Below are 21,789 nucleotides of genomic sequence, written 5' to 3' on the forward strand. Positions count from 1 at the left end.
AAGGACTTGGAAAACATTGAATTATTAATTTATTTATTACAAACACACAGCTTTTGTCTTCACCAGATGTTAATTGATAGACTGGATTGGTGTGGATTTCTTGTGGATTATTGTGATGTTTTTATCAGCTCTTTGGACTCTCATCCTGACGGCACCCATTCACTGCAGAGGAACAAAGAAACAAATCCATCATTAAGACGTTTTTAACTTTAAACCATCGCTTTTGACTAGAATATGAGTTCAAAATCCATTAAAATGAAAAACTCCATCTCCTGTTGTCCTTACCTCTCTAAAATCCGCCCACTTATTTCTTTAGAACGGTTTTTGGCTTGTGAATGGAGATTGATCTGTGCATATGTCTGTCATGATTCAGGTAAGATTACTTTTTTCACTAAAGAAAGCAATATTATGGATAAAGGACTCTGAAAACATTGAACTATGAATTTATCACTTACAAACACGCAGCTTTTGGCTTCACAAGATGTTAACTGATGGACTGGAGTGGTATGGATTACTTGTGGATTATTGTGATGCTTTTATTAACTCTTTGGACTGACAGCACCCATTCACTCCATTACGACGGCACCCATTCACCACAGAAGATCTATTGGTGCGAAAGTGATGGAATGCTACATTTCTCCAAATCTGATAAAGAAACAAACTCATGTATATCTTGTATGACCTAAGCGTGAGTGCATTTTAAGCAAATTTAGATTTTTAGGTGAACTATTCCTTTAAGAACACAAAAATAAAAACCTAAAATCCAGAAGCTCTGACATTCTGCCTAACTTCTAGTTTTGTGTAAAATAAAATAATAAAGTGTTTATAGCAAGGCACTACAGGTTTTTTTTCCACTAGTCTAAAAAAAACACGTCATTTGAAATAGTTCAAATGTAGAATCACTTGCTCACCAAGAGATCCTCTGAAGTGAATGGGTGCCGTCAGAATGAGAGTCCAAACAGCTGATAAAAACATCACAATAATCCACAAGTAATCCACACTGCTCCAGTCCATCAGTTAACATGATGGATTTGTTTCTTAAAAACAAGCAACATTTGTCTTCATTAGACGTTAATTGATGGTCTGGAGTGGTGTGGATTATTGTGATGTTTTATCAGCTGTTTGGACTCTCATTCTGATAGCACCCATTCAAATCTTTTAAAACAAACACAAAAATGAAAACATAAAATCCAGAAGCTTTTCACAATAATCCACAATTGCTGATTCAGACCAGATGACTTCGGAAAACACTGAATTATGGATTTATTTCTTATAAACACACTGATTTTGGCTGCTCAAGATGTTAACTGACAGACTGAAGTGGTGTGGACTACTGGATTATTGTGATTTTTTATCAGCTCAATTTAGGCTCTCATTCTGATGGCACCCATTCACCACAAAGGATCCAACGGTGAGCAAGTGATGTAATGCTACATTTCTCCAAATTTTATGAAGAAACAAACTCATCTGCATCTTGGATGGCCTGAGGGTGAGTACATTTTCAGCTAATTTTCATTTTAAATTTTTGGGTGAATAGAACACATTATGCAAGAAAAATAGGCCAAAAACGACCAATCTCTGAAAAGCAATGCTTTTTCCTGTTGTGTCTTGCCTTGTAATACAGGTTTGGAACGACATGGTGGGGCTATTTCTTATGTACATTCATGCAAAACACATCTGAAAGCCACACAAGCAGTGAGACATGAGTCAGTATCACGCCGTCAAACCAGAACATCCAAAAAGAGGAAAAAAATGCAGAAATCGTCTCTAAGCATCTGCTAAACACCGACCAGCCCCTCCTTTAGTTTACTGTGCGCTTCTGCTTTTTGCTCTGGTGTTTATCACTCTTGACGGAGCACCGTGGGTCGTCCTGCAGAATTTATAAATGGAAGACGAACCACGTTCACATCTGCATGAGCCATAAAAGCATTACACGCGACTGTGAGGGAGAAAAGATCGATAAGGAGCTCAAATGAATCTGCTTAAGACACCACACATCCATCCAGACCGGAATTACTGAACCACACCAGCACAGAAGGACCCTGCTTTCTGAAGACTAACACAATAAACCCTTTCACAACACATGGATCTTCATTCTGGACAATCAGGATCATGAGAATGAGTCAGCGATGGCATAGTGTTTTTACAGAGGGTGCGTCTTTAATTGGTGACATTTTGAAAGGACTCAGAAAGTCTCTGGACATTTAAAATGTGTAATTGTCAGTGCAAAAAAATTAAAAATAAAAACATGCGTCATCTGTGTACGAATCACTTAATAGTTTGAGATGAACACTTACTGGACTTTACTTTTTTTCACATGAGTATCAAATGTGATGTAGAATCCATCAGGCTGTATTGAACTGCATTACACATTGAAAATATTATAGTTATAAATATTACATAACTGATAATTGTGTCATTTTAGGCAAGCAATAATATAGTGTTAGAAAGAGTTACATTAAATCGTTAAATAAATAAGATAAAATAAAAATGATATATGTATATACACATACATATAGCACATTTAGATGTTGGGTGAACTATTCCTTTAAGAATACAGTGCAAATCTTTTTAAACAAACACAAGAATGAAATCCTAGAATCTTGAAACTAACATTCTGCAAAACATCTACTTGTGTGTAAAATATAATAATATGGGGTATATATATATATATATATATATATATATATAAGTAGTCAACATTTGAAGTGGATCAAAAAAGTTCATCAAAGTCGTCCTAAGACAAGAATGGGTATTATTTTTGGTTTTAGGAAAAAACTGATGAAAGGTTATGATCCACTTCAAATGTTGACTACTGTATATATAAATATAAATATACAAGTATAAATATATAAAAAATTGTAAATATAAAAATATATATATAAATACATAAATATGTACATAAATAATATATATATATCCTCCTTGAGTTTAAGCTCTGGTCTAACTATATAATACTATACGAGTCATAAAAGCCTTAAATATTAAAAATGATACATGCTATTTTTTACTTTTCTTAATTTCTGCTCAATGTCTTTTTAATCAGTCTGTAAAACACCAGGGGCCATTTCAATAAGGAGGTTCAACCAACTCCGAGTTTAAACTTGAACTCTGAATTGACTTCCCCTAGATGGGAAACGCTAAGTTTTTGGTTTCAGAACAGCTGAACTGAGTTAGTTCAATCCACTCTGAGTAGGCTGACTCTGTCAAAAAGTGAAACCAATAAGCCTAAGACTGAAGGAAAAGTAAATCCACTTCTGTACAGTAGAACTGTAGGAAAAGGAAGTTCACCACTCTTTAGCAATGAGAAAAATGGAACACAAATGTTAGTTAATCTAAAGTAAGTTTTTCTTATTATTATGGTTGAATTGGACCAACAAAGGTCAGCAGCAAAGACATTGGTATAAAATTGGATTAAATACACAAAGGAAACAAAAATAATGCGTTACTTTACTAATTACTTGATAAACGTAATTTAATTAGGTAACTTGTGTGACTTGTAATGCATTACCCCAACACTGTATATAATAAAATAATTCTATGTATAAAAGGATATGCCGTTTTCGTCACTTTGACAGTGTATGCATGATGAAAATATGTGCAATATATGAATGCATCTAAAAAATGCTTTTCTTACTTAGTACTAATGACCTTTTTCCAATCACAAAATTCTAAAGATTCTTAAATCAAGATGCATTTTGTCCATAAGAAAAATTACATTAAGGTATTTTATTTATTCTTTTAAGTGTATTTTTCTTATTTTGCATTTCCATTTGATTTCCGTTTGCATTAAGATTATTTTTCATGTTTTTATTAAAATGCACTTCATTTAAATTCCAAAATACTCACTGAAAAAAAACATTTTTGCAGTGTGAATTAATCAATGAGGTATTTAAACAGTGCTTACGCTTTAAAAAAAGGGAGGAGACTAAAAGAAACTCTCCAAAGTTACCTTTCTTTCAGAAACAGGTTTGACTTACCCTGCTTTAGGGTTTGGCAAACCTCCCATTTTGAAACGGAAAACCCAGAGTCTCCCACATTTATATTTTTTACTTAACATCCTTTCTAAAACAGGCCCCAGGTGATAAAATGACAACTAAATCAACATGAAGTGATTTTAATGGACGTATGAAACCAAGCTGATGTGGTTCAATTAAGCATCCAAACCCAATCCCGTTGAAACTTCATGCTTTTGTGAATGACTGAACAAAACAGTTATGCGACCATAAACAAGTTCGGTTGTGTGCAGATAAACATGCCTTTTTGTTAGAAGGACAATACGTTTTGGTTAAAAAAATGTTTGGAATGTAAAATGTTCATTACAGAAAACTGAAAACAATGTACACTGTATCAAATGGACTAAATAAAGGATTTCACAGTTTTTGCAAATGTTTGTGATAAGAGGATAAGAATTTGAAAAACTATTTTATAGAGATTGCACTCACAAGATTTCATTCAAGTGCTTTCCAGGCTTAAACAACAGCAACCACAACTTAAACAATTTTTCATATTCAAATATGGGACCCTGGACCACAAAACCAGTCATAAGTAGCACTATATATCTTTAGCAATAGACACAAAAACACATTGTATGGGTCAAAATGACAGATTTTTCTTTTAATTTGTAATATGCATTGCTAAGAACTTTATTTGGACAACTTTAACAGTGATTTTCTCAATATTTTATTGCATCCTCAGATTCCAGATTTTTTAAAAAGTTGTATCTCAGCCAAATATTGTCTTATTCTAACAAACCATACATCAATGGAAATCTTATTTATTTCAGCTTTTTTTTTTTTTTTTTAAACATTGACCATTATGACTGGTTTTGTTGTCCAGGGTCACGTTTTTGTTAAAATATGTTTGGAATGTAAAATGCAGAAAACTGAAAACATTTACAATGCATCAAGGATACTTAATCAAGGTTCTCACAGTTTTTCCAACTGTTTGTGATAAGTGGATGAGAATTTTGAAAACTATTTTATAGACAAATCTTGTGCATTCACAAGATTTCACTCAAGTGCTTTCCAGGCTTAGAAACCACAACTTAAACAATTCTTCATATTCAAATATGTGATCCTGGACCACAAAATCAGTCATAAGTGGCACAGGTATATTTGTAGCAATAGCCAAAAAATACACGGTATGGGTTAAAATAACAGATTTTTATTTTATGCCAAAAATCATTTGGATATTAAGTAAAGATCATGTTGCTTGAAAATATTTTATAAATTTTCTACCATAAATATATCAAAACTTAATGTTTGATTGGTAATATGCATTGCTAAGAACTTCATTTGGACAACTTTAAAGGTGATTTTCTCAATATTTTGATTTTGTTGCACCCTCAAATTCCATTTTTTTAATAATTGCATCCTAGCCAAATATTGTCCTATCCTAACAAACAACACATCAATAGAAATCGTATTTATTCAGCTTTTTAGATGATGCAATAAATAAAAATAATACTAAAAATGGACCATTTTGACTGGTTTTGTGGTCCAGGGTCACACATGTTTTCGTTAAAAAAAAATGTTTGGAATGTAAAATGTTTAGTGCAGAACATTGAAAACATTTACATTGTATCAAGGTTACTTAATCAAGGTTCCCATAGTTTTTTCAAATGTTTGTGATAACTGGATAAGAATTTTAAAACTATTTTATATAGATTGCACTCACAAGATTTCACTCAAGTGCTTTCCAGGCTTGGAAACCACAACTTAAACAATTGCTCAAATCTCAATTTGTCAAGAAAATAGAATTCTATCAAATGTATGAATGTATCAAGTTAATCACAGGCTGTTACAATGTAACTCCTCCCTTTTGAACATTCCACACAGGCAAACAAACTCAAATCATGTCACAACAAAAACAATAAACACATTCAAAACAGGTGAAAACATCGCGAATGGATGTGTTTTGGTGTCCTTTTTTAAATTAAGCCACATAAACATTCCAAAAAACGTCCAAACATTTAAAAAACACCCAATAAATGCTGCAAGAACCCTAACTGCCGTCGTTTACCTGCAAAACTCTTCCTGCTTGAGGATATTCAAATGAGGTATGAACAGATGCTTGGCTCAGTATTATGATTTACAGCTCCATATGCACACAAGCATGTCCACAGGTTTCTCCTCAATCCACCAGAGACGTTATCCAGCGGACTGTGTTTGTGTCTATTTCCTCGTGTGTTTAATGTTCAGTGTGTTCTGAGAGGGAGGGGCCTTCGCTGCTCGCACTCGTGTGTGTTTCTGCAAATTGACTGCAACTCATCCGAATAACATTTATCAGAAGGGAAACACTAGGGCTATCGAGACACAGAATCTAACTTTTCTAAGAAACAGGATGGCCTTTTACTCGCTGTTTAGAGTTAGATCCAGTTTTCTATAGCCAACTAGGAAAAGCAAGACAAGGCAAAAATTACAGAAAAACACAAAACACGTAATTTGACAAACCATGGTGATGTTTAAGTTTCCTGCTGCCACCGTGTGGCAAAACACTGTTTTAATGAGGATCGCTGCAGAAACAGGCAGAATTTGCGATGACTATGAAATGCAATTAAAAACAGCCGTGGTAGACATAAAGTTGTTTCTGTTCGGTTAATAATAACATTAAAATAACAGTAATAAATAAAAATGTAAAAAATATTGTTTACACCGCGGTTTAAGTAGGGCGGGGTTGTCACATGATATGTGTTCCTTTTTGCAGCGCTGATCACGATCGACCAATCAAATTTCACTTCAGTTAATCAAATGCTGAGGCGAATTTACGTTTGCGTTTTTGTTTAAATCTTTGTAAATTGTTTGGGGAGCGTGATCTGCGACATCCTTACAAGATCAGCAACTAATGAACTTTGGAAATAATTTGGAATCTGTGAGATCAATGGACTAAAACACTTTTTTTGTCTTTCGTTTTTCCATAAAAACTCTTACGAAAATTAACCATAGTTTTAACCAAACAACACTGTTACTATAGTTAAACCATGGTAACTTCAAATTAGCCATTGTTTTGCTACACTGACTATAATTTAACAATGGTATTTTGTAGTAAACTGTGGTTATACAAAGGGTTGTCAATATGCCCAAAAAAAAAACAAAAAAAACAAAAACAAACATGGTTACTACAATTTTACAATAATTTTCGTAAGGGAAGAAAGAAAGAATCGCAAGACAAAATATACAAATCTAAATCTGTGCTTCTCAACTGGTTTTGCTTCAGGACCCAAATCATTTTTAATAATATCCTTAAAATACATAAATTCTGATGCATTCAAATGCATAAAACACTGGTCCAAATGATTAGTAGCAATGTTAGTAACAAATTTGTTCCGAAATATGATTAGATAGCCTTTGACATTAACAACAAAAGTGAAAACCTTCTTTGTACCATTTTCGTACCCATTTGGATGGCGATGCTCCACTGACAGAAATGTATGAGCAATAAATGATCATGTTTTTATATGATTGGACAATATTTGGCAGAGATACAACTGTTTGAAAATCTGAAATCTGAGGGTGCAAAAAAATCACAATTTTGAGAAAATCACCTTTAAAGTTGTCCAAATGAAGTTCTTAGCAATGCATTAAGTTTTAATATATTTATGGTATTAATTTTACAAAATATCTTCATGGAGCATGATCTTAATATCTTACTGATTTTTGGCATAAAACAAAAATGGATAATTTTGACCCACACAATGTTTTGTTGGCTATTGCTACAAATATACCAATGCTATTTAAGAATGGTTTTGTCGTCCAGGGTCACAAATAAGAAAATACTTGATTAACTGTCAATTTCTCATGTGTTCCTCTGCATAAATTTATCATAGTGGCAACGAATGTTACTAATTAGCTAAAACTCATATTGTGCAACCATAAACTGACTCTGTTATGTTATAAACTCAAACATTTGGAAAACATCTGCTGGCATTTTCATTCACATGACATCCTGTCTATTACTGAAGAGAAAAATGTTAATCTTTAAACATAGAGCACCAGATGAAAAGACTTGTCATGTGAGGACTGTACTTTACTCCTCTCATAGAGAAAACTACAGCTGCAACACTCATTCTGTAAGTATTGGACTGATGATATATCTGCATGATTTTCAATGTTTTTTTTTATTCTTAAAATGATAGCAGTCAGACATTTGACATACTGTGAACAGTGGTACTCATTTGTGGCTTGCTCAAGTTGACCAATTGAAAATGCAATAATATTGGTAGTAGCAGTCAAGTTTACTGAACACACACTGAAGTTAATGAACATTTTCTTCTAGACGCCATGGAGTTGAGAAACGGTTCTCTGTTGGCTTTGATTCTCCTGTGGGATTCTCTGTGTGTCAGTGGTTCTATCTCTAAAACTGCAGCACACAGTGACATTTACCAGAGAAACTCTCAACAGTCGATGGAGACTCTGATGGGTCAAACAAACCATCTGCAGGTCAGACCTGAAAACTCAGTTCACATTCATCCAGGACAAACGCTGACGCTTCAGTGCGGAGATGAAGGAGATAAAGGTGAGCGGCACACAAACACATGCATTTTCATCTACAGCTTAAACATTCAAGATTCAACATTTAAACATTAAACTCCGAAATTTATTTTGCTTTGTTTTTAAACCTAGAGTTGAAGTCAAAAGTTTACATACACCTTGCAGAATCTGCAAAATGTTAATTATTTTACCAAAATTAGAGGGATCATTTTAAAATGCATGTTATTTTTCATTTAGCACTGACCTGAATAAGATATTTCACATATGAGATGTTTACATGTAGTCCACAAGAGAAAAGTATAGTTATATAAAAAATATATAAAACTTTATAGACAGATAAACAAAAGCTATTAAAAAAATTACTAAAACTACTAAACTAAACTAAAAAATATATATAAATATACACTTATTCAAAATAAAAACAATAATACTATATACTATAATACTATACTTAAGAATCAAGTGTATGTAAACTTCTGAGCAGGGTCATTTTTATAAATTCATCTATTATTTTCTCTTGTGGAAATTTCTTATTCAGGTCAGTACTAAAAAAAATAACATGCATTTCATATGATTCCTCTTATTTTGCTAAAATGATTAACATTTTGTAGGTGTATGCACTTTTGACCTGCAACTGTATTTATAGAAAGTTTTGAAATCTGACTATATAAAAGTTATATAAAATAAACAGCTCATTTAGTAAATCACCAAGATAGTATTATTGTTTTAATTTGAATTAGTGTATATTTATATATATATATATTAGTTTAGATTAGTAGTTTTAGTAATTTTATTGTGTGTTTTGGTCATTTTTAATAGCCTTTGTTTATCTGTCCATATACTTATATTTATTTTTTACTTTAGTTTTAGTTTTAGTTGAAAATGATTCATTGTATTCCAAGTAACAAACTTTTTTTGTTTATTTTTTAGTTTTGGATGAATATTATCTGAAGGTTAAAGGGATGATTCACCGAAAAATTAATATTTTAAGTTTATCTGTTTACCCCCAGATGTAGGTGACTTTGTTTCTTCAGCAGAACACAAATGAAGATTTTTAACTCAAACCGTTGCAGTCTGTCATCATATAATGGCAGTCAGTGGGCATCAAATCTTTAGTAATAAACCTACACAGACAAAACCAAATTAAACCCTGCGTCTTGTGAAGATACACTGAGGTGTTAAGACACAAAACAATCAGCCTCCATCCAGTTGAATGTTCCGGTAGATCAGAGGTAAATAATGATATAAATACTGTTCAGTTTCTTGCACAGACTGATCGTTTTGTGTCTTAACACCTCAATGTATCATCAAGAGCTGCAGGGTTTAATCTGGGTTTGTCTGTGAATGTCTTTTTACTCTTAAATCATCATTGACTGCCATTATATGACTGACAGACTGCAACGGTTTGAGTTAAAAATCTTCGTTTGTGTTCTAATGAAGAAACAAAGCCATCTACATCTTGGATGCCCTGGTAAGCATATAAACATAACATTTTCATCAAATTATCCCTTTAAAGGCCTCCTTTCAATGACCTTTACTAAAAAATAACAAAGATTTATTAAATTTTTTAAGCATCAGTTTAGTTGTGATGATTGTATCTCTCCACAGTGCTTGCACATTGGTGGCAGACGCCTTTCGGCCTGTTTGACGGCTGTAAACACCCAAACACCAAAGTAGACCCAGTTGAAACATGCAATGGCACTTTAAGGATTTCAAGAGCCACATCCAGCCATGATGGACTCTATTTCTGTGTCTGTCAAGACGAATTGAGCAGAACAATTGTGCCTTATAGAGTTAACATAGTGGCTGTTAAGAAACTGAGGAAGACTAGGGAGGCAGAGGTTTACAGTGACACAGTGTCAGAAAGCCATTTCGCTGCGGCTGTGACGTCATCAGTAATCGTGAGCTTTTTAGTGGCCTTCACACTCGGTGCATTCAGTAGGTCCTACGTGTTAAAGTGCCTACGAACGATAAGGGCCCGTTTGCCTTGTGGAAAGGACCAACACAGTCACATCAATGGACAGAGGAACTTACAAACCACCAGAACGCAAAATGAAACCGTGTTCTTCCATAAAAACCAAGACACTGGAGAAGATACCGTGGACATTGGTTTGGCTGATCAGGAACACATTGATAACACTGATGCTAATGGAAATGAAAATGATGAGTCAACTGAGCCTCAGAGTTGTGAAGGAGAAGAACAAACCCAAGAGTTGAGATCAGTGGTCAGCCCACATCCAAAGAAGAAGATCCGCGTCATTAAACTCTACAATTACGATGAAGAAGGGAATCCATACAGCCACATCAAAGATACTCAAAAGATGGAGGTTGAAAATGAGGTTAGGCCTAGATTGAGGACCATGTCGCTGACGCGACTCAATGCCATCATGACACAGGCTGAATCTCTAGAGTTCAACTCGGCTAGAGAGTCAACCGAAGGTCAGACGGTTCAACCAGATGCTCCTTCTCATGAAAACAGTGCTTCAGCAACAGAAGGAGAGACTGCAGACTCACAATCAGGCTGAGAAAAACATTTATGATATGGAGGAAGTGATCACTTGAAAAGACCTTTGACCATTTTGTGGTTAGACCAGCTGACCTGTTTGGACAGTTAACTGAAGTAACATTCTGACTTTTTTTTTGTGTGTGTGAAAATCTACTAAAATCTACTACTCTAAATCTCACTTACTTGAATTTGAACCTTTTCCAAACAATGACTGTATGCTTTTGAGATCCATTTTTCACACTGAGGACAACTGAGAGACTCATATGCAACTATTACAGAAGGATAAATGCTCACTGATGCTCCAGAAAGGAAAACTATGCATTAAGAGGTGAGGGTGAAAACTTTTGGACACAATGAAAATATGTAAAATATATATATATATTTTGCCTAAATATGCATTTTTTTACTGTCCTTTAGAAGATACTAACATGTTTCCAAGAAGACAGAATATGTTCAATTTACCCTGACCTTTGATCAATTTCAAAAAGTTTTCACCTCTTGTCTTTAGCGTAAAAAGATGGATCTCAAAATCATACAGTCATTGTTGGAAAAGGTTCAAATACACAAAAATGCTGAAAAACTAAAGAATCTGTGGGAGCTGAAGGATTTTTCTGAAGTACAGCAGGCAGTTTAACTGTTCAGGACAAATATGGGACTCATAAATAACTACTAACTAACAAAAAACCTGGATCATTCAGGTAACTACACAGTTTTAAGAATCAAGTGTATGCAAACATTTAAACAGGGTCATTTTATTAATTCAACAATTTTTTCTCTTGTGTATATGTTTTATGTGAAATATCTTATTCAGGTCAGTACTAAATAATTTTTGATGCATATATCAGCATATATAGATTAAAAGTTTGGGGTAAAACTTGAAAGAAATTACTAGTTTTATTACAGTATGCACTAAATTGATCAAAGGTGACAGTAAAAACATTTATAATGTTACAAAAGGTTTCTATTTCTAATAAATGCTGTTCTCTTTTAATGTTCTATAAAAATGCATCAAGGTTTTTACAAAAATCAGAAAAAGCACAAACCAGAAATGTTTCTTGAGCAACAAATCAGTATATTAGAATGATTTCTGAAGGATCATCACTGAAGACTGGAGTAATGATGCTGAAAATTCAACTTTGATCATATGAATAAATTCAAATTTAAAATATATTGAAATAGAAAACAGCTATTTTAAATTGTAATAATATTTCACAATTTTTAATCAAATATTTAACTCTTGGTAAGAGACTTTTTTTTTTAAACATTAACATTCTTACTGACTTTTGTGAAAATCTACTAACAGGTCAGTGCTAAAAAGAAAAAAGAAAAAACAAAACAAAAAAAAACATGCATTTTGTATGATCCCTCTTATTTTGGTAAAATAATGCAGAATTTTGCAGATCCGGCATAAACCGTGCCAAATTGGCGGTGCGGATCACTCTGCTGCGGCGACCCCCGATTGAAGGGAGCAAGCCAAGAGAGAAAGAATGCTGAATTTTGCAGATTCTGCAAGGTGTATGTAAACTCAACTGTATCACCTGCTCTTTCAAAACTAATAATTTTGATGCATATATCCGAACATATACATCAAAAGTTTGGGGTTAGTAAGATTTGGTTGAAAGAAATTAGTTTTATTCAGTTAGTATGCACTGAATTGATCAAAAGTGACAGTAAAAACATTTATAATGTTACAAAAGGTTTCTATTTTGTAATAAATGCTGTTCTTTTAATGTTCTATAAAACATAATGGTTGTCACAAAGATCTGAAGGAGCACAAATCAGAAATGTTTCTTGAGCAGCATATCAGAATGATTTCTGAAGGATCATGTGACACTGAAGACTGGAGTAATGATGCTGAAAATTCAGCTTTCATCACAGAAATAAATTCAAATGTAAAATACACTGAATTTGAAAACAGCTATTATAAATTGTAATAATATTTCACAATTGTATCATATTTTTTATTAAACATTTAACTCTTGGTAAGAGACTTTTTTTGAACATTCAAATTCTTACTGACATCTGGCTTTTTTTAGTGAAAATCTACTAACAGGTCAAAGAAGAGTGCTTAAAAGAAAAAAAAAAACATAGCCTCTTATTTTAGTAAAATAACACTGAATTTTCCTCACCTGCATCACCGGCTCTAACCATTTGTGTTTTTGTGTGTGTAAAGTAAATCTTTTTATTCATGCTTCATTTACACTTAATTGAAAAATGCTTTATCGCTCCAACAGCGCTGAACGCCAAAGTCCACCAAAGTCCAGAAGAAAAAGTAATTTACAACTGCTTTATTTATTTCCTTTTCAAAACACTATAAACAAAGTAAAACTTTGAGGAAAAAAAAAAAGAGAAAGGAAATTACAAACAGACCGTTTCCCTCAGAAAATTCATATAACACTGGCAATAGAATTGTTGCAACAAATTCAATACATATGAAAAATATTTCCCCTTTTGTCATGTGATTCCACGGTGCTGTTTCCTTTTTAAAGTAACACTGTAAGAGTCTCTGGGTAGTGATGTAGGACATGTTGAAGCGGTCCTCGAGAGGTATGCCATTGTCGGGGGCACACCGGAAACATCAAAAACTCTGATGTGCTTTAATTCAATGTCTGCTTGTGCTATAATGCAATTTTGGCTTTATGCCACTCCACGAACTCATCCAGCATCACTGGCCCTGAAACCAAAGACAGAGATTAGCCACTGTTCAACCCAGATCCATCTTATGAGAAGAAAAGCGTCACACTCACAGGCTCCATCTTCATCATAGTTGCTCAGGTCTGAATTAACCGTACGGCTGAACTCTAGGACATTGTACCACTGGTCCTTATTCATGACTTTATACTTTGATTGCTGGAGGAGAGAGGATTCTGTTAGTCACAGTACTTCACTGAATCATATTTAAGACCAAGTACTACTGAATTCAGTGTTTTAAAATGCATAGGCCACCAGAAAAAAGTCATATGGCTCAGTTTGGCTTTAAATTGACTCATTTTAGATGTGTGCCCGCTGTAAAATGTATTCAGAAGTACATGTGTGAGTAAAAAAACTAATTCAGGGGTTTTTATTTCAAATGTGTGACCCTAGATCACAAACCACTCATAAGTAGCACTGGTATATTTGTAGCAATAGCCAAAAATACACTGTATGGGTCAAAATGATTGATTTTTCTTTTATACCAAAAATCATTAGGAGATTAAATAAAGACCATATTCCATGAAGATATTTTGTAAATTTCCTACTATGAATAAATTAAAACTTATTTTTTGATTAGTAATATGCATTGCTTAAAAGTTCATATGGACAACTTTAAAGGCGATTTTCTCAATATTTTGATGTTTTTGAGAATCACATAGTTGTATATCGGATCAAATATTGTCCTATTCTAACAAACCATACATCAATGGAAAGTTTTTTTTATTTAGCTTTCAGACAATGCATAAATCTAAATTTTTTTTTTTTAATTGACCCTTTTGACTGGTTTTGCGGTCCAAACAAACATGGAGGTCTTAAATTTAGGGCAGTAAATACAGGAATCAACAACTTAATGTGATTATTAAACTTCAATCTTCAACTTCATGATTTAATGAAATAAATACGAGAGCTGCATGTTTCAAAGGACAAAAAAATTGCACATTTTACAGGCATGTTGTTTCAAAGCAGTTCACAATCAGTGAATACTGACATTTTGTACAGTGTTTTTGTTTTAGACAGTTGTAAGAGTGCATTTTTTTTTACCTCCCGACTGAGAAGCTGGAAGTAGTAAAGTCATTTCAAAATAAAAGTCTTAGTATATTTTATTTTTGTTTAATTAAAAGTCCCATATGTGACCCTGGACCACAAAACCAGTCTTAGGTAGCATGGGTATGTTTGTAGCAATAGCTAAAAAAACATTGTATGGGTTAAAATGATCGATTTTTCTTTTATACCAAAAATCATTAGGATATAAATAAAAAAATCATGTTCCATGAAGATTTAGTAAATTTCCTACCAAAAATATATCAAGACTTAATTTTTGATTAGTAATATGCATTGCTTCATTTGGATCATTTAGAAAACTTTAATAGTGATTTTCTCAATATTTTAACTTTTTTGCACCCTCAGATTCCAGATTTTTAAATAGTTGTATCTTGGGCCAAATATTGTCCTATCCAAACAAATCATACATTATCTGAAAGCAGATAAATAAGCTTTCAGTTGATGTATAAATCTCAATTTCAAAAAATTAACCCTTATGACTGGTTTTGTGGTCCAGAGTCACACATTAGTCAGACTGGTTATTATTGGTGTTTAAGCTGCACAAACATATCTGGCATTTAATTCAACATTCAAAATCTAAGTAATTCCATAATTATTACATAAAGCCAGTATGAAGCAGATTTTTTTGTTTGTTTAAAACCTAGAGTACTTTTTGTATTCAAATAAACAAAGAGTACATGGAAATGTCTCTCTTTATTAACGAAAAAAAAAAACTAATCATTTGATCAATATCAACTGCAACTCTAAAGGTCAAATGTGACCCTGGACCACAAAACCAGTCATAAGGTTAAATTTGACAAAACTGAGATTTATACATCATATGAAAGCTCAATAAATAGGCTTTCTAATGATGTATGGTTTGTTAGGATAGGACAATATTTGGCTGAGATGCATCTATTTGAAATCAGAAATCTGAGGATGCAAAAAAATCAAAAAGGCTGAGAAAATCACCTTTAAAGTTGTCCAAATTAGGTTCTTAATGCATATTACAAATCAAAAATTACATTTTGATATGTTTACAGAAGGAATTTTACAAAAAATCTTCATGGAACATGAACTTTACTTAATTTCTCAATGATTTTTGGCATAAAAGAAAAATCAAAAATTTTGACCCATGCAATGTATTTTTGGCTATTGCTACAAATAAACCCCAGCGACTTAATACTGGTTTTGTGGTCCAGGGTCACAAATTAGGAGTCCTAGTTTTATGGTGCTTTTCTTGCTTTTGTCTGTTTTGAGCTTGACAGCCAATCTGACAGTCTGGTTTAAAGAAAAACACGACAAACCTCAAGAAACTGGTGGAAAACTGGGAACAGAGGCCACGTCCTTCCAAGGAGAAGCGCTAACATGGATTTTGTAGTGTCCATATCAAGACTGCGCTGATCTTTATCCTGCATGGATAAAAATGAAAGATGAAAAAAAAAAAAAACATCCATAAGCAGACACAAATTAACTGCAACTTATTTATAGATAAAATCAAGCGATTTTTATCCTAAAATAGCCATATCCACAAAACCAGTCGTAAGTAGCATGGGTATATCTGTAGCAAGCAATAGCCAAAAATAAATTGCATGGGTCGAAATTATAAATCTTTCTTTTATGCCAAAAATCATAAGGACATTAAGTAAAGATCAGGTTCCATGAATATATTTAGTAAATTTCCTTCTGTAAATTTATCAAAACTTTTGATTATTAATATGCATTGCTAACAACTTCAAAGGCATTTTTTTTAATATTTTGATTTTTTGCATCCTCAGATTCCCGAATATTGTCCTATCCTAACAGGCCATACATCAACAGAAAGCTTATTTTTTTCAGATTTCAGATGATGTATGAATCTCAATTTCTGAAAAAATTGACACTTACGACTGGTTTTGTGGTCCAGGGTCACAATTGATCTTAAAATCGAGAAACACAAGTGCATTTCTTCGTCCTACAAAAGAAATCCTCTCACCCTGGCAAAGTCGAAGGCATATCTGTAAATGTTCTTGAACACAACCGTGTCATTCAGCTGAGAGCGCATATAGTCCAGTTTGCCTTGTAATCTCTCTGTGCAGTCGCAACTGTAGACAGATCAGAGAAGTTAAATGCTAAAATAATAAAAGACTTCTGATATTCAAGGCATGTGACATGAAGGACAATCTTACTGTAGTGACGTCATTCCTTTCAGCCACTCTTCTTTTGTGAAAAATCCCATATTTGTTGCTTCAAGTTTCCAGGCTAAAACTAACATTACAATCTGAGGAGGCACAGAAACACAGTGTGCATTATTTCAAGTGATTTCTTATATTTTGTGTACTGTTTCTGTATAGATGAATTTTGCTAACATTTTCAGGCTCTACTCCGATGTCCTCACAGAACTTCTCCATGCTCTCTGGTCCGACAATGTCATCTGAACCTACACATTTAAAGCCGAAACAACAAATATATCAGCTCAAGCCTGCTCGAGGTACAATTCACCCAAAACAGCTGAAAACATAGCATTCCATCACTTAGCGAATGGGTGCCGTCAGAATGAGAGCTGATAAAAACATCACAATAATCCACACCACTCCAGACCATCATTTAACATCTTGAAAATCCAAAAGCCATGTTCATAAGAAACAAATCCATCATTAATATGTTTTTAACTTCAATCCTTTGCTTTCAGCTAAAATTGGACTTCATAATTCATAAAAACACTTCCTCCAGTGAAAAAGTCCATCTTCTGTTATATCTCTCATTAAAATCCAAACACATATGTGACCCTGGACCACAAAACCAGTTTTAAGTCGCTGGGGTATATTTGTAGCAATAGCCAAAAATACATTGCATGGGTCAAAATTTTTGATTTTTCTATTATGCCAAAAATCATTAAGAAATTAAGTAAAGTTCATGTTCCATGAAGATTTTTTTGTAAAATTCCTACTGTAAACATATCAAAATGTAATTTTTGATTTGTAATATGCATTGTTAAGAACCTAATTTGGACAACTTTAAAGGTGATTTTCTCAGTCTTTTTGCATCCTCAGATTTCTGATTTCAAATAGATGTTTCTCAGCCAAATATTGTCCTATCCTAACAAACCATACATCAATAGAAAGCTTTCATATGATGTATAAATCTCAGTTTTGTCAAATTTAACCTTATGACTGGTTTTGTGGTCCAGGGTCACATATTTGTTCAGACTTGTTTTGTCTGGTAAACAGTGCTTGATCTCTCCAGATTCAGACTAGATGGGAGCTTCCACTGGAAGAAGCGTTATTATCAATTATAAACTCATATTTTGGCCAGAAGTTACAGTTTGAAGATAAAACCTCCAGATGATGGATATGTTTCTTACAAACACACAGGTTTTGGCTTTCGCAAGATGTTAAGTGATGGACTGGAGTGGTGTGGATTATTGTGATGTTTTTGGACTCTCGTTCTGACGGCACCCATTCACTGCAGATGATACATTGTTGAGCAAGCTTTGGAACGTTATATTTCTAACCTACATTTTGGAAAGCCTGAGGGTGAGTACATTTTCAGCAAACTTTCATTCTTGGGTGAAATGTGGTAATACATCACATTATCAAATTAAAGAGTTTCATGTGAGTAAGGAAAGATTTCCGTACCTGCATATTCGTAAAACCAGGCGAGACATTTCTTGCTTGAGAAATGATCATCTGGGTTTACCAGCCGTCCTGGAGTTTGTGTCCTACAGTAACTGGATTTGAAAGAGGTGATGATACAGTGACTGATGTGTATATATATACAAAAGAAAGTGACTCAAAAACTCACAAATATTTTTACCTGGTGATTTTGCACTTTCTAATGCTGGGGTCTTCTGAACCGGATGACTTTCTTTTCTTTTTCACAGGCATAATGGAGGTTCGGGTGAGTTGGTTCGCTCTTACTAAACAAATCACAAACGAACAAAACAAATTGAAGCTGACAGCTGATTTCCTTCCTGTCCGATTCAATATTTCAGGGTCAATGAAGAGCAGAAAGCAACTCTACCTGTGTACCTTTGGGCACCGTGTCCATTCAAGTGTAGCAAACTCTGAAAACAGGGAGGAAAACAAAATGACACCTTGAACTCATATTTAAAGGATTACTCCACTTCCAAAATAAAAATTCCCCGATAATTTACTCAGCCCATGTCATCCAAGATGTTCATGCCTTTCTTTCCTTCAGTCAATAAGAAATGTTTCTTGAAGTAGGTATTATCTCCATATAGTGGACTTCTATGGTGTCCAGGAAACTGAACTTCCAAAATGCAGCATCAAAGGGTTCTAAATGATTCCAGATGAGGTAGAAGGGTCTTATCTAGCAAAACGACAGGTCATTTTCTAAACAAATTGACAATTTCTATTCTTTTTAACTTCAAGCGCTCATCTTGTTTGGCTCTGCGTGAACTCATTTTCCCCAACTTCAAAATCATCCTACATCGCTGCAGAAGTACCAACCTAGTGTTTACAAAGTGAACATACCATGAAGATCAAATGCCCTTTGCCAAAAGTAGGATGATTTTGAAGTTGAAGAAAAAAAAACAAATGGGAGTTTTTCGTCATACCCCAACTATATTGACCAAGATTACACAAACTATGCATGCACATCGCAGAGACGAGACAAGAAGAGCATTTGAGGTTAAAAAGTATATAAATTGTCAATTTGTTTTTGAAAATAACCAATCACTTCGCTAGATAAGACTCTTCTTCCCCGGCAGTTTAGAGCCCTTTGAACCTGCATTTAAACTGCATTTCAGAAGCTTAAACTTGGGGGCACCATACATATTCATTATGATAAAATGCAGCTTCACTGAATCCCATCCAAAGAACAAGGGTCTTTTCTAGCAAAACGATCAGCCATTTTCTCAAAAAAAAAACAACTTATATATTTTTCAACTTCTAATGCACTCTGTGTGTATTCCTTGCACTCCGGTTCAAGACAGTTACGGTACGTCAAAAAAACTCATCTTATTTTCAGCTCCAACTTCAAAGAAAAAAAAAATAATTATATATATATATATATATATATAAAACTTGTTTTAAAAATAAACAATGGTTTCGCTAGATAAGACTCTTCTTCCTCGGCTGGGATCATTTAGAGCCCTCTGAAGCTGCATTTAAACTGCATTTTGAAAGCTCAAACTTGGGGCCACCATACATATCCAATACATGGAGAGAAATCCTAAAAATTTTTCATCAAAAACTATTTCTTTACAACTGAAGAAAGACAGACATGGACATCCTGGCTCACAAGGGGGTGAGTAAATTATCTGTAAATTTTTGTTCTGGAAGTGAACTACTCCTTTAAGTTTTTTTTTTTTTTTTTTTTAGAAGAACATATAGTGGAGTTCAATGGTGCTCATCAGATTAAAGGTTAAAAATGCAGTGTCAATGCAGCTTCAGAGAAGAGCCAAGAAACATGGGTCTTATCTAGAGAAACGATCTGCCATTTTCTTAAAAAATAAAATAAAAAATAAAATAAAAATGGACAATTTCTATACTTTTTAACTTCTAATGCCCGTCTTGTCAAGCTCTACGTGTACTCTGTGTATTCCAGTTCAAGACAGGGGACACTGAAAAACTCCCACCTCATTTTCAGCTCCAAATTCAAAATCATACGAAGTGAACATGCAAAAAAGATCAAACACCCTTGTATCTACATCAATGTAGGACTATTTTAAAGTTGTAGGTGAAAATGAGATAGGAATTTTTCAACATACTCTAATTGTCTTGAATCACAGAGCTAGACAAGACAAGCATTTGTGGTAAGAAAAAAAAAGTAGTGTATAAATTTTAACTTATTTAAGAAAATGACAAATTTCCCTTGACCTTTATTGCTCAGCTGGGATCATTTAGAGCCCTTTGAAGCTGCATTTTCAACCTTCTATACATTGAGCACCACTGAAGTCCACTATATGTAAAAAAAATCCTGGAATGTTTTCCTCATAAAATGCCATTTCTTTCCGACTGAAGAAGGACACATGAATATCTTGGATGACATGGGGGAAGTCATGCTTTTGATGCTCAAATTGAAATGTATGCTTTCAAGACTTACAAGTTACAAGACAAAGATTTGCCACAGGTATCTCTTTCCCTCTAAATGCCTCTGCATCCAGACCTTTACAAAAGGGGAAAAATACATTTATATAACACTTACCATTAAAATGCATTATATATTTACATGTCATTACTGGATGTCTTAGTCTTTATGTAAATTGATGACAAAACAACTACAAATATGAACAACGTCACACAATCGTTTTAATTTTCAAAGCAAGTTCTGATGTTTGACAGAATAAACAGATGCATAAATGTTTACAGTAACACTTGAGCTTTAACTTCGTGTCGAATACATAAAGGATTGTATTTTGTATCTTATTTTGAATAACAACGAATACGATTGCTTATTAAAATATGATGAACGCAATTAGATCCAATAATTATAAAATACTAAAGACTAAATTTCTCATTTGGTTCACACAGATAGCATTTAAAGATAACGTTTGATTTTAAAACAAACAACTATTAGATAAATCTGTTAAATAACAAAACTGACGAGCTGTTGAGCACAAATGAATCGCCTTTGTGGATCCTGAAATGGCTGAACTGCCTAATGCCAAAAGACTGGAAGTCATCTAAGCGTGTGAAATGAATAAAAAACACATAAGGAATACACAGTTACAAAGAACTTGTGGTTTGAGTAAAAATGAACACAAACACGCATGTGATATACGAACATATATGAACACCACCTCACCGGCTCATCTAAATATCACCAAGAAACACTCGATAAAACACTCTACAGAGACGAAACTTGGTATAATGAAGTGCGCTCTCATCAAACCTGAAATATCAGCTGGTTTGGGTTCGTCCCGTTGAGTTTATTTGTTCACAATTTCAGCTGCGTTTGTGCTGAAATCTGCGACTGCTTTAGTTTCACACTGGAGGAATGAACACTTCCGGCTCGCCAACAGACAAAATAAAAGTCACGCAGTTTGAATTTCAACATTTTAATTTCGCATTTCATGGATGTTCTCTTGTGCTGCGCGCGTCACATTGCATA

The 21,789-nt window shown here is 33.7% G+C and overlaps 2 protein-coding genes across 4 annotated transcripts in view; both read right to left on the bottom strand.

The window, feature by feature from the left end:
• capn5a (calpain 5a) overlaps window positions 1–6,196 on the bottom strand; it is a 46,236-nt gene extending 40,040 nt beyond the window's left edge. Inside the window, exon 1 of the mRNA XM_073850074.1 lies at window positions 6,025–6,196. The gene's annotated coding sequence lies outside the window, so the exon portion shown is untranslated. The remainder of the gene's footprint in view (window positions 1–6,024) is intronic.
• A 7,075-nt stretch (window positions 6,197–13,271) lies between these two features.
• LOC141345478 (DCN1-like protein 5) lies at window positions 13,272–21,707 on the bottom strand. 3 transcript variants are annotated; one of them, XM_073850329.1, is made up of 11 exons: window positions 21,571–21,706; window positions 20,782–20,844; window positions 18,744–18,778; window positions 18,529–18,631; window positions 18,351–18,442; window positions 17,082–17,152; window positions 16,902–16,993; window positions 16,709–16,817; window positions 16,041–16,145; window positions 13,746–13,848; window positions 13,272–13,672 (listed from the first exon to the last, which is right to left on the bottom strand). In XM_073850329.1, the coding sequence occupies exons 3-11, from the start codon at window positions 18,760–18,762 to the stop codon at window positions 13,617–13,619; spliced, it is 750 nt and encodes a 249-aa protein (XP_073706430.1). In that variant the 5' UTR covers window positions 18,763–18,778; window positions 20,782–20,844; window positions 21,571–21,706; the 3' UTR covers window positions 13,272–13,616. The 3 variants fall into 3 exon arrangements, with proteins under 3 accessions (XP_073706430.1, XP_073706428.1, XP_073706429.1); XM_073850327.1 differs by having other exon boundaries at window positions 13,272–13,848; window positions 21,571–21,707; XM_073850328.1 differs by having other exon boundaries at window positions 13,272–13,848; window positions 18,736–18,778; window positions 21,571–21,705.
• Between the last annotated feature and the right edge of the window lie 82 nt (window positions 21,708–21,789).

The sequence above is a fragment of the Garra rufa genome, chromosome 11 (genome assembly GCF_049309525.1).
Source record: "Garra rufa chromosome 11, GarRuf1.0, whole genome shotgun sequence".
Taxonomy (NCBI): Eukaryota; Metazoa; Chordata; class Actinopteri; order Cypriniformes; family Cyprinidae; genus Garra; species Garra rufa.

What these genes read in the sequence shown, in the direction of transcription:
- LOC141345478 (XM_073850327.1), bottom strand. An exon ending in CTGGTTTTACGAATATGCAG is followed by an intron (nt 17,153 to 18,350) that starts GTACGGAAATCT and finishes TTAAATGTGTAG; the next exon opens with GTTCAGATGACATTGTCGGA. An exon ending in TCGGAGTAGAGCCTGAAAAT is followed by an intron (nt 16,994 to 17,081) that starts GTTAGCAAAATT and finishes GTGCCTCCTCAG; the next exon opens with ATTGTAATGTTAGTTTTAGC.